This window comes from Sinohyriopsis cumingii, chromosome 7 (assembly GCF_028554795.1).
Source record: "Sinohyriopsis cumingii isolate HCF-2022 chromosome 7, ASM2855479v2, whole genome shotgun sequence".
Taxonomy (NCBI): Eukaryota; Metazoa; Mollusca; class Bivalvia; order Unionida; family Unionidae; genus Sinohyriopsis; species Sinohyriopsis cumingii.
The window spans coordinates 83,922,852-83,936,106 of NC_142967.1; the positions used below are offsets into that span (position 1 = coordinate 83,922,852).

Genomic DNA, 13,255 nt, shown 5'->3' on the forward strand with positions numbered 1-13,255 from the left:
GTACTTGCACTGTGCAAGTTACTTAATTCCTCAGAAGTGATGAATATTTATTAGTTGTTTGTTTGTTTATTTCTTAACAGTAAAATAGAAACATTATTAAAAACACCCACTTTCTTTCAACAAATGAACACAAGGTGGCAAACTCACATGGTTTGAAATCTGCCTTCCTCCCAACTTTGCCAATCTCATGCTAATTATTTCATCCTACCAGCATGCTCAGCCACTGACAACTTATATCAACATGAAGATAATACACATTTATTCCCCATATGCAATTTAAATACTTTAATTGTTTAATTACCACTTTTATGTAAATGTTTCTGTTGTTTTAATCTTGTCCACTTGGATCGAGTTTGATGGCCACACTTTCAGTGTGTCACACAGTGAAATGTGTTTCATTCAGTTCGGATTGGTGGTTATTGTTTGTTCAAACTCAGTGTAGAACAATAACCACCAATCAGAACTAAGTCAAAAATGACTGGACTCCAATTTAAACAGAGATGTTAATCCCTACCAGCTGTAAATGGTATATCCAAAAAAAGTTCTCTATCTTTCCTAAAAATAGTGTGACTAGAGAGCTCAGAATCAGATTTAATAATTTCTAATATCTGATATTTAACACAGTCTGTGTGTGATCAGATAAATTAAAATGCTTCAGCATTGAGGAATTTTTATGATTATGGCTTCCTTCAAGTGTTCTTTTATTCTCACATGGAATTCATGTTTAGTCTCACTTGGAATTCCCGTTTAGTCTCACATAGAATTCCCGTTTAGTCCCACATGGAATTCCCGTTTAGTCTCACCTATGTATTGTTTGCCTCATTTAATGCGGCTTAGCAAATAGTACAGTACCCTCTTAGTTTTGATTTATGTTTGTAAATTGGCTTCTAAAGATTATAGATATATCCATTTTCATGTTGAAACCGCAACTAATACAGTACCGATCTAATACTTTATTACCCTTTACACCTGGATATTTGCTAGAAAACTTGGCTGTTATTAGTTGCTTACTAAATTTACAACCAATCCTCAGTGCAAATAGCACTTGATCTTGGAAAATCCCTGGTAGACCCAGTCTGGCAATAGGCTGGAGATTTTCATTGGATGTTTGAGAAAATAATTATCTTTATCATATGTGAAGATGGTCGGTATTGCACTGCAATGCTTTGAGATTTTTTGAATTGGTTTTAGTCGTTCTGAACTATCAGTCCAGCTCGCTTTTAGAAAAACTCAGATCATATTCGGATAGCCTCTTCTTTCACAAAAGGAGGCGTGTTTTTCAAAGTCTGATTGTTTGGTGCAGATTTATCTAATTCTTAATAGTTGACAAAATCGACCAGATATTTTATAGTGGTATGGATGGTAGCAATCATAATTTAGATAACAATGTTTATCTGTTGGTTTACAGTAAATTATGACACAATCAGTCTGCTAAACAACCTCTACATTGCAAAATGTATAACCACTGTGTGAACTGTAAAGCAAATTTTAAACACTGCCAAACATTAGTGCAACATATCAAGATTACACACATTGGTATCGGATTATCTTGCATTGTATGCAGTAAAATCTTCAGAAGAAAAGAAGTTCGGTTTAACCACAAGAAAAAACTGAAGTGCTCTATGTATACTCAACAGAAATAAAAAAATGAAACATCCAGAAGGATGGGAATAGATGATAAACAGTGCTAAATTATACTAACAGGAGGATGTACCCAAAGCTTTTTGAAAAATATTTCACATGAAGAGTTTCTTATTGAGGACCTCTTGAACCGAACAGTGGATTAGATAGAACCACTACTCGGAACAGAAATAACACGAACAGTCCCAAATAGCTTAAGCGGGATTATTGAGTCCATGCAGTCTGGCAAATGGTTCTCTAAAATGGGTTGTTATTGAGCACCTAATGACCCCAAGAATAGTTTGGAGTTCTTAACCACATATTGTAACTAAAGGCCATTAGATTTACACAGAACACGATAATAAGCCTTATGAAACTATGTTACACTCTGAACAAATTACACCCCAACTGTATGTCAACCCTATAGACAGTCTTATAATTCCACAAGGACTTAAAATCTATTATCAAATGTGACACACTTGCAAACATTATTTCCATTTATAATTTGTACATTAGCATGGCAGTGTTATGTATTGCATGACAGAAATGAACTTTGTCTGTTAATCTGAAATACAAAAAGTCATAAGAGTTTTCTAGTCATTTCTTTATTTATAACCATCTTTAAAAACATATTTCTCTATGTAGCCAAAACCAGGCTACGAGACAATGGTTTATTTCGGAACCTGAATGCTACAGTAATAATTTCCAACAACACAATAGTCGCATGACCTAACCAGTAGCAATACCAGCTTCACCAGTGACACCAGTGACAAAGGGGTATATAAACCTCTCACTGACAAAAAAGTAATTAGTTTAACAAATGAATCAACCAGAACTATTCCCTCTGATGAGTTACAATAATAACCAAAGCAGTTTGGGACAGGAACTATTCCCTCTGATGAGTTACAATAGTAACCAAACGAGTCCAGGACAAGAACTATTCCCTTTGATGAGTTACAATAGTAACCAGACTAGTCTGGGACAGGAACTATTTCCTCTGATGAGTTACAATAGCAACCAAACCAGTCCGGGACAGGAGGTTAATAGACCACCCCATCAGATGGGATGGAACACTGCCACATCCAATCAGTCATTATCTTCACCAATTAGAACTAAATGTAGCTTGTTCACTGCATGACACACCAGAAGTATTGGCATCCAGGCTCGATCCAGATAGATACAAAGTAACAGAGGAACTTTGTGCAGAAGGCTGTTAGATGATATGTAAAGTATTTAACTCAAACAAATGTCTTCTTCTGCTGTATGTAATTAGCAACTTAATGTACCAACATGAATTTAAATCAAACAAGTGTCTACTTATAATGTATGTAATTAGTGACTGAATGTACCAACATGATTTTAAATCAAACAAGTGTCTCCTTCTGATGTATGTAATTAGCGATGGAATGTACCAACATGATTTTAAATCAAACAAGTGTCTCCTTCTGATGTATGTAGATAGCGACTGAATGTACCAACATGATTTTAAATCAAACAAGTGTCTCCTTCTGATGTATGTCATTAGCGACTGAATGTACCAACATGAATTTAAATCAAACAAGTGTTTCCTTCTGATGTATGTAAATAGCGACTGAATGTACCAACATGATTTTAAATCAAACAAGTGTTTCCTTCTGATGTATGTAAATAGCGACTGAATGTACCAACATGAATTTAAATCGAACAAGTTCGTCTTCTGCTGTATGTAAATAGCGACTGAATGTACCAACATGATTTTAAATCAAACAAGTGTTTCCTTCTGATGTATGTAATTAGCAACTTAATGTACCAACATGAATTTAAATCAAACAAGTGTCTACTTCTAATGTATGTAATTAGCGACTGAATGTACCAACATGATTTTAAATCAAACAAGTGTTTCCTTCTGATGTATGTAAATAGCGACTGAATGTACCAACATGATTTTAAATCAAACAAGTGTTTCCTTCTGATGTATGTAAATAGCGACTGAATGTACCAACATGATTTTAAATCAAACAAGTGTTTCCTTCTGATGTATGTAAATAGCGACTGAATGTACCAACATGAATTTAAATCGAACAAGTTCGTCTTCTGCTGTATGTAAATAGCGACTGAATGTACCAACATGATTTTAAATCAAACAAGTGTTTCCTTCTGATGTATGTAAATAGTGACTGAATGTACCAACATGATTTTAAATCAAACAAGTGTCTCCTTCTGATGTATGTAAATAGCGACTGAATGTACCAACATGAATTTAAATCAAACAAGTGTCTACTTCTAATGTATGTAAATAGCGACTGAATGTACCAACATGATTTTAAATCAAACAAGTGTTTCCTTCTGATGTATGTAAATAGCGACTGAATGTACCAACATGATTTTAAATCAAACAAGTGTCTACTTCTAATGTATGTAAATAGCGACTGAATGTACCAACATGATTTTAAATCAAACAAGTGTTTCCTTCTGATGTCTGTAATTAGCGACTGAATGTACCAACATGATTTTAAATCAAACAAATGTCATCTTCTGCTGTATGTAAATAGCGACTGAATGTACCAACATGATTTTAAATCAAACAAATGTCATCTTCTGATGTATGTAATTAGCGACTGAATGTACCAACATGAATTTAAATCAAACAAGTGTCTACTTCTGATGTATGTACTTAGCGATGGAATGTACCAGCATGAATTTTAATCAAACAAGTGTCTCCTTCTGATGTATGTACTTAGCGATGGAATGTACCAACATGATTTTAAAAGAGAATTATCACAGAATTCACAAGGGGGCAGATTTCAAACTGAACAAATTATAGCCACCTTGTTAATTTCTAGAATGGGAGTAGTAGAAATGATGGACCTTGGCTGTGGTAGTTGTTATGCGTCTGCAGGAAGTACACTGTGATAGATACCAAATCTAGCCAATATTAGTTAACTCTGCTCCCACACTCTGGACTTGTTCTAAATAAGATTTTCCTTGCACAGGGAAATTGTACTATTTATTCTGTTTTGAAGATAACTCTGTGATGCCTTCCAAATGTAAGTAAAATCATGAAAATGGTAATTGGGTATTTTTAAAGCATTCTTGCAGTGCCAAAGGAAAGGAGTGGTGACCAAGAGGAGCCCTGCATATAATTAAAAGGTTCGGTTAAAATCACTGACAACTAACAGGTTTGGATGTGGGGTTTTTTATATCTTGTCAACGAAGAGAACGGCATATGAATAGATATATGTTTATGTCTGTAATATGCAGACTGGAAATACAACCGGTATGTCAACAGATGTAAAATGGTACCACCTTACCTCTGACAAACCTTCTAAAGATGGAAAGACCATCAAGTTGATACGTGTGTGGATAATGTATCATATTATATTATAGGCATTCTATCATGAATCAGTACGCAGACAAGGTAAATCATTTCACCTCTTTTAATCACTGTGCAATCCCTCTGTTTGGCATTAACTTTTGGAAAATGTTGTCAGAGATGGTTCCATCTTATGTTTTGCATTCTTCAGATAGATATTCATCAGATAATATCAAATACCTTCAATAAATCTGACAGTAAGTCAGAGGTCAGTGTAATTGAAATCATCATAGGTCATTGTAATTGAAATCATCATAGGTCAGTGTAATTGAAATCATCATAGGTCATTGTAATTGAAGTCGTCAAAGTCATTGTAATTGAAGTCATCATAGGTCAGTGTAACTGAAGTCATCATAGATCATTGTAATTGAAGTCATCATCAGTCAGTGTAATTGAAGTCATCATAGGTCATTGTAATTGAAGTCATCGTAGGTCAATGTAATTGAAGTCATCATAGGTCATTGTAATTGAAGTCATCATAGGTCAGTTTAACTGAAGTCATCATAGGTCATTGTAATTGAAGTCATCATCGGTCAGTGTAACTGAAGTCTTCATAGGTCATTGTAATTGAAATCATCAGAGGTCAGTGTAATTGAAGTCATAGGTCAGTGTAATTGAAGTCATCATAGGTCAGGGCCCACACTTGTTGTGATCTAGACCAAATAGTTGTTTGTCATGTCATTTTTAAAACTAACTTGTGAATAATGTGTCTGTAATCTGTCACAGGGAAATTGGAATAATTATCATTATACTCCACGTGGTAGGAATTTAGTTCTGTAAATTATACATGGAACTTTGTTTAATGATTTTCCATGAAAACATGACAACTTGTAGTAATGAGAAACCCTTTTTTAGTGGACACGTATGTAATGTATGCTTGTCTTTGAGTGTCTCTCTTAGAGACAGGTGTACTTGTAATTGATATCAGGACTTATCCTGAAGATATCATAGATAGGTCTCAGATATCATAAATAGGTCTCAGCAATGTTTAAAGAAATGATGATTATATGCCTGGAGCCGGCGCCATAATAAAAGCGCGCAAGAAAAAAGCGTGCTGACAAAAGCGTGCCGACAACTGCAAGCAATGATAAACAACCTAACAAAAGCGCTTATGTATACAAAGGTAAGGTTGAGAAGACAATAAAAAAATGTTAACTGAGAAGACAATACACACAAGTAAATTGTACGGTCTTCTTTACAGTTTAACTGTGTGGATCAACTAACTTTTTCTCATAGTACATTAATTCTCAGTCTTCTCAACCATTTAATTTAATTGATACACACAGTTAAATTGTAAAGAAGACCGTAAGATTGAACTTTAAGGTGTCTGCTCAACCTTTTCCATTTATTCTTGTTTCGGTCAATTATAAATAAATTTAACCCTCCATTGATCGGCAATAATTTACCATTGAAGTGTGTTAATTGGCAATGCATGTGATCTGTTCGAAAATGTTTTAAATACATATGCCTAATTTTTTAAAATCTAAAACAAATTTACAGTCATAGAGAAAAATCTATCGCAGAAGCAAAAGGATCATCCAACAAAGAACAGCTGGAGTTTCTTGAAAGTAACCAGTTATCTTCCTGAATATACAGTATCTCAATGAACAATTCAACGACAACGAAAACAACTTGCAGTTCCTTACAGTACGGTGAATTCTGATGCTGATATTGTCATTCCAAATACACTTCAACAGATAACAAGAAACAAAGATTTCATGCTGTGGGATTCCGGTGAAGATGACAAAAGATGAATTTGTAGGTTTGGAACCGCATTGAATTTGAATCTTCTTAACAGCACGATCATTGTTTCATTGATAGCAGATTCAAAGTTGCACCAACTATATCTGTCAGGTGCTTACAATGCATGCACTGATCGACAATTCTTCATATCCATTGGTGTACGTCTTACTTCCAGACAAATCAGAAGAAAGCTATGAACGTGTCCTAGAAAAACTGAAAGAATTGCAACCAACACTGAATTCATCAAGTATTATGTTGGACTATGAGAAAACCAGCCACATCACCTGTAATCGTGTCTTCCTGGAACAAGATTGGTTGGATGTTTATTTCACCTCTGTCAGAATCTTTGGCACAAGGTTCAAGATTTTAATCTTGCAACTGCATCCCGTGATGATGAAAATTTACGAATGCATGTCAGTATGATGCTGGCTCTAAGCTTCGTTCCACTAGCTGATGTTCTTGCAGCTTTCGCAGATTTGTTTGATAGTTGTCGTCCACAAATGATAGCATTGGTCAACTACTGGTAAGACACCTATACAGGTTGACAAAGAAAAGGTTGACGTGCAAATCCAAGATTTGCCTTACAACTTGTGAACATCCGAGATCAAGTAATCAACAACCTGCCATGCAGCAACAACTCAGTTGAAGCCTGGCATCGTTCATTTCAACAGATGGTAAATTGTCATCATAAATCAGTATTCAAGCAAATTGAACACTTTCATAAAGAACAAGATCACTAGGAATTGAAATTTGAAAGATTTCGTTCGGACATCAGACAATCAGAGGCATCGAAATCAAAGCACGTTCGTCTTAATCGCTGTCTCCAGGCTTTGGTCCCAAAATATGGAACAGTACCGTTAGAAGATTACTTGTGAGGAATAGCTCATAACATTAACATCTAACATTTCTATTTATGATTTGGGGCCCCGAGTGGCCGAGTGGTCTAGAGCGTTCACCGTTCCGGATCACTGCCATCTCACCTTTGTCTGCGTGGGTTCGAGTCCAAGGCTCGGCTGGTGTGGGTACGTGGGAAAGCCTGCCAGTAGCTTCTCGTGGGTCGGTGGTTCTTCCCTGGGTTTTCCGGGGTTCTTCCTCCACCAGTTATACTGGCCGCCATGTATAGCCTATCTTGTGCTGAGAAATGGCGTTAAACCCTACAACAACAACAACAACAACTACTTATGATTTATACATACATCAGGCTAGTTTTGCACAATATTCTATTTTTTCATTATTTTAATAAGTCAATAATAGGTTTGTTAACATTTCACAACAAGTGTGTATAGGGTGCCTGCTGTGTATAGAGTAATAAACATTCTAAGCAAACAAACCAATGTTTTTTTAGCAAATTTATATCTTTTATTTATTTAATGCGTTATATTGTAAGAACATTTGTCCACACGTTCTTAGGCGTGCTTATGTCTGTGCGCTAATGTCCTGCATGCATTTGTCGCTGCGTGCTTAGGTCAGCACACGTTTGTCTTGCGCGCTTTTGTCAGGTCACCCCTGGAGCCTGTGTAACTATTAGAAATAAGATGGCTGTATTCCTATAGCCTGTGTAAATATTAAAAAGATGTGCCTACCTGAATGTTACAAAGATGCCAATGGGCCTCTCTTAATATTACAAAGATCCCTAAAAGTGACCTGTCAAAGAGGTCTTTTGAGTTTTTGGGAATGTTCATAAAAACTATTTAGTATTATGCTTTATGGGTAAGTGACTTGTCATAAGGGTGACTTGGTTTGTGTGGGAGATAATTTTCATGGTAAATAGTATTATGCTTTATGGGTAAGTGACTTGTCATAAGGACAACTTGGTTTGTGTGGGAGATAATTTTCATGGTAAGTAGTATTATGCTGTATGGGTAAGTGACTTGTCATAAGGACAACTTGGTTTGTGTGAGATATAATTTTCATGGTAAATATTTTTTATGGGTAAGTGACTTGTCATAAGGGTGACTTTGTGTGGGACATAATTTTCATGGCAGGTAGTATTATGCTTTATGGGTAAGTGACTTGTTATAAGAGCAACTTGGTTTGTGTGGGAGATAATTTTCGTAGGAAGTAGTATTATGCTTTGTGGGTAAGTGACTTGTCATATGGGTGACTTGATTTGTGTGGGAGATAATTTTTTCTGTTGCACTGTTCAGATACCTGCAATATTAATTTTTTTCCAAGGGTGTGGACATGGAGTCCTCAGCCAGTCACTGCAAGATTAATTTTTTTCCAAGGGTGTGGACATGGAGTCCTCAGCCAGTCACTGCAATATTAATTTTTTTCCAAGGGTGTGGACATGGAGTCCTCAGCCAGTCACTGCAGCTACTGTCATGTCCAAGTCTGCATTCCTTTCCCTGGAATGGGCCAACAAGTCTGACAGATGGGTAAGTCTCCTTCTTGGACATTTACAGGGATTTTCAGAGGGAGAAAAAAAGACAATATTTACCAGGAATGTGTTCATTTGCAAAGTTGCTCCAAGACATGACACTTTTGTTGAGAATTAAATGCCTAAATAGAGCAAATAGATAGTGAATGGGACCAAAAAATGATTGACTAAATTCATTGTTATAAATTCTGACTTATTACTGGAACACCCCGTGGCTAAGAACAAAAGCCATTTTCACACTTACCCAAAGCAATTACAATGACCAGAGATACAGTAAAACCTGTGATGAGAGAGACCACTCTTTCTGCCAGCAAAAACCAGTCTCTTAAGAAAAGGGGTCTATCATAACAATCGTAACAGGTTTGTGCAAATGGCACGTTTCCAAGTTCAAGTAACAGTATTGTTTTAGAAGGAAAAATACCCACTATCAATGTATATTAATTGTAATCTTTATCAATAGTTCTTTGTTGAAATATTGCTTATATTCAAATGAAAACATGAAAAATAATTTTATACAAAGATATAGATATACATCTCTCATGAAACATTCACATTTATTTGTGAAGACCATGTGTACACATATTAGCATTTGAATTGCAAAATTAACTAAAGTAATCTTTATTTATCTGTAAGTTAACTTCACTTCTTTCAATTAATATCTTTCCTCCAGTGTTAGAAATTTCTTCATTTTTGTTGAAAGTTCTGTCATTTTTATGAAGGCATTACTTTCATCTATGATCATTTTGATCAGATGTTGGATATATATGAGTTAATAATACTAATACTACGATCGTACTTTGCAATGTAAGATAACTGACATATAATGCCACCGTAAATTTCGTGGTATTCAGGAATTAAATGCTCCCCCCCCCCTTATGGCTAGATTCACAAAGTACATCACCGTAAACCAGGAGTTCAGAAATTTATTTTTGTGTTTTCCTTGATATGAATAAATTCACACCTGTTTTAGGCATTTTTAATTATAAGAAAAAAGGTCATTGTTTATTTATCAATCAATTGCTAGTGCTTTCACTCACTGTAGAACAGGCGGTCTCTTTGAAGTATGTCGAAGAGGCTTGAGTCTAACCTTTAGCTATTGCGCAGTCTGAGCACAGCTGACCATAATGTGAAAGAAGGGCATGGGGGGGGGGAATAACACACTCCACAGAGAGAAACAGCATGTCCTTTGAGAATTTAACGTGTATTGGACCCAAAAAATCTGTGAATATTTAGTGAAAATGATGCTTAAATATTTACTGCATATAAATTGACTTTATGAGTGTTTTTCCATCTGTTTCACAGAGCAAGCATTGGATGGGAAATGTGTTCTTTTTTGGGGGGGTGTTTGAGATTTTGTATCCTGAGAAGTTTTAATCTTGAAGTTTTAGTTAACTACATCAATGAGATTAAAAGAGGATCTACGAAGAGAAGGCATGATCACATGATTTGAAAATTTTGATATGGTATGGTTTGTAAAACATTTCTATGATTGAATAAACAATAAAGTATTTGTCTGAATTTTGAGATTGCAATAATTTTGTTATTCTTCCTGGCTTATGTTTATGTTAATGCGCTGTAGAAAATATTTGCTTGTCAGACTTAGCTGTTGGTCCATTCCTTGGCTTAAGTAGATTTGGGCAATTTAGGCTTCTACTGGTCCAGAACCCGGGAGTTAAAAGTGAAATTTTAAGGCCCTGCACAAAGAGAACAAGTTCTGTCCAACTAATTGTGCCACCCTCTTTCAATAAAGCCATTATTATTATTATTATTATTTAATTGTATCATATTGATGGGGAGCATCCATTTTGTATGGATACTCTTTTATCTGTCTGATTATAATGAAAGCATGTTGCTAAGGAAGTCACCTAGACACAGTTTTTTGGTTGATGAGTGCTTTACAAACATTACTAGCAACTTTGATCCAAATTTGCTCAGCCTTTTTGGAAAAGAATTTGAAAGTAGATTTTCCACCTGGTTGCTATGGAAGTCACACGGCCAGGGAACGCAACCCAGACATACTCTTGGTAGAGCATGATCAAGGAAACATTCCTGTGAAACTTAATTCAAATTGCCCTGCTGTTTTGGAGAAGCTGAACATTTTTTACCTGCGGTTGCTAGGGAGGTCACACTGAACTCCTAAGAAACAATCCTACTATGTCTGATTACAATTACTCTGGATTTGGATTTGCTAGTTTTTATGGTGTACAACTTTTCATATAAATGTTAGGGACCCTTGTATAAATCCATGTTTTTAAATACCAAACAAACAATGATCTATATGTAGAAATGGTGGGGACCCTTGTATAAATCCATGCATTTAAAGACCAAACAAACAATGATCTTTATGTAGAAATGGTAGGGACCCTTGTATAAATCCATGCATTTAAGGACCAAACAAACAATGATCTTTATGTAGAAATGGTAGGGACCCTTGTATAAATCCATGCATTTAAAGACCAAACAAACAGTGATCTTTATGTAGAATTGTAAAGACCCCTGTATAAATCCATGCATTTAAAGGCCAAACAAACAATTATCTATATGTAGAAATAGTGGGGACCCCTTGTATAAATCCATGCATTTAAGGACCAAACAAACAATGATCTTTATGTAGAAATGGTAGGGACCCTTGTATAAATCCATGCATTTAAGGACCAAACAAACAATGATCTTTATGTAGAAATGGTAGGGACCCTTGTATAAATCCATGCATTTAAAGACCAAACAAACAATGATCTTTATGTAGAATTGTAAAGACCCCTGTATAAATCCATGCATTTAAAGGCCAAACAAACAATTATCTATATGTAGAAATAGTGGGACCCCTTGTATAAATCTAAGCATTTAAAGACCAAACAAACAATGATCTATATTTAGAAATGATGTAGACCGTTGTATAAATCCATGCATTTAAATATCAAACAAACAATGATCTATATTTAGAAATGATGGTGACCCTTGTATGAATCCATGTATTTAAAGACCAAACAAACCATGATCTATATTTAGAAATGATGGGGACTGTTGTATAAATCCATGCATTTAAAGACCAAACAAACAATGATCTAATGATCTACATGTAGAAATGGTAGGGACCCTTGTATAAATCAGTGCATTTAAAGACCAAACAAACAATGATCTATTTTTGGAAATGATGGGGACCCTTGTATAAATCCATGTATTTAAAGACCAAACAAACCATGATCTATATTTAGAAATGATGGGGACTGTTGTATAATTCCATGCATTTAAAGACCAAACAAACAATGATCTAATGATCTACATGTAGAAATGGTAGGGACCCTTGTATAAATAAGTGCATTTAAAGACCAAACAAACAATGATCTTTATGTAGAAATGGTAGGATCCCTTGTATAAATCCATGAATTTAAAGATCAAACAGTGATCCTTGTGCAGAAATGGTAGGACCCCTGTATCAATCCATGCATTGAAAGGCCCATATAAACCAACAATACTGTGTACATGAATTTTAAGACCAAACAAACATCAATTTTTGTGTACAAATGATAGGACCCCAATACAAAACCACTAACTTAAGTACCAGCAAAAACCATGAATTTAAAGACCAAACAAACATCAGTTTTTGTGTACAAATGATAGGACCCCTGTACAAATCCACTAAGTTAAGTACCTGCAAAATCATGAATTTAAAGACCAAACAAACATTAATTTTTGTGTTGAAATGACTGGATCCCTTTACATATCTACACATTTTTCTACGACAATAATATTGTTGTTAAAAAAAAATCTAAAATTATACCATATATGCTCGCATTTTATAAGTTGGATCCAACAGCATACACCCAGATTTGCTGACACATAACATGCTAGTAGATCAGGGTCTATATTGTTTGTTCTACTATTAGTCTTATGGTAATAAACTACGCATGCCTTGATCTACAAATGCATTTGGCAATAGCAGATCTGGGTGTTTGCAGTTGGATCCAAGTTACAAGTGAGTAGTTTTTGAGGAGTGAAAATTGCAGATGCATACAGTTAATGAAGACTAATAAGCAAACATGACTTTAATCCATTGAGGTACAAATCCAATATGTTCTATGACTTGTAAGTAAAATTACAGGATGTCCGCATTTTCAGTCTTTGAGTTTAAGCTTAGATTTTATGCTTAAAATGTTAAA

The 13,255-nt window shown here is 35.1% G+C and overlaps 1 protein-coding gene across 1 annotated transcript in view; it reads left to right on the forward strand.

Moving 5' to 3' along the window:
* LOC149795651 (WD repeat-containing protein 91-like) overlaps window positions 1–13,255 on the forward strand; it is a 101,416-nt gene that overhangs the window by 51,413 nt on the left and 36,748 nt on the right. Inside the window, exon 11 of the mRNA XM_089965475.1 lies at window positions 8,997–9,093. Within this exon, the coding sequence (XP_089821601.1) occupies window positions 8,997–9,093 (97 nt within the window). The remainder of the gene's footprint in view (window positions 1–8,996; window positions 9,094–13,255) is intronic.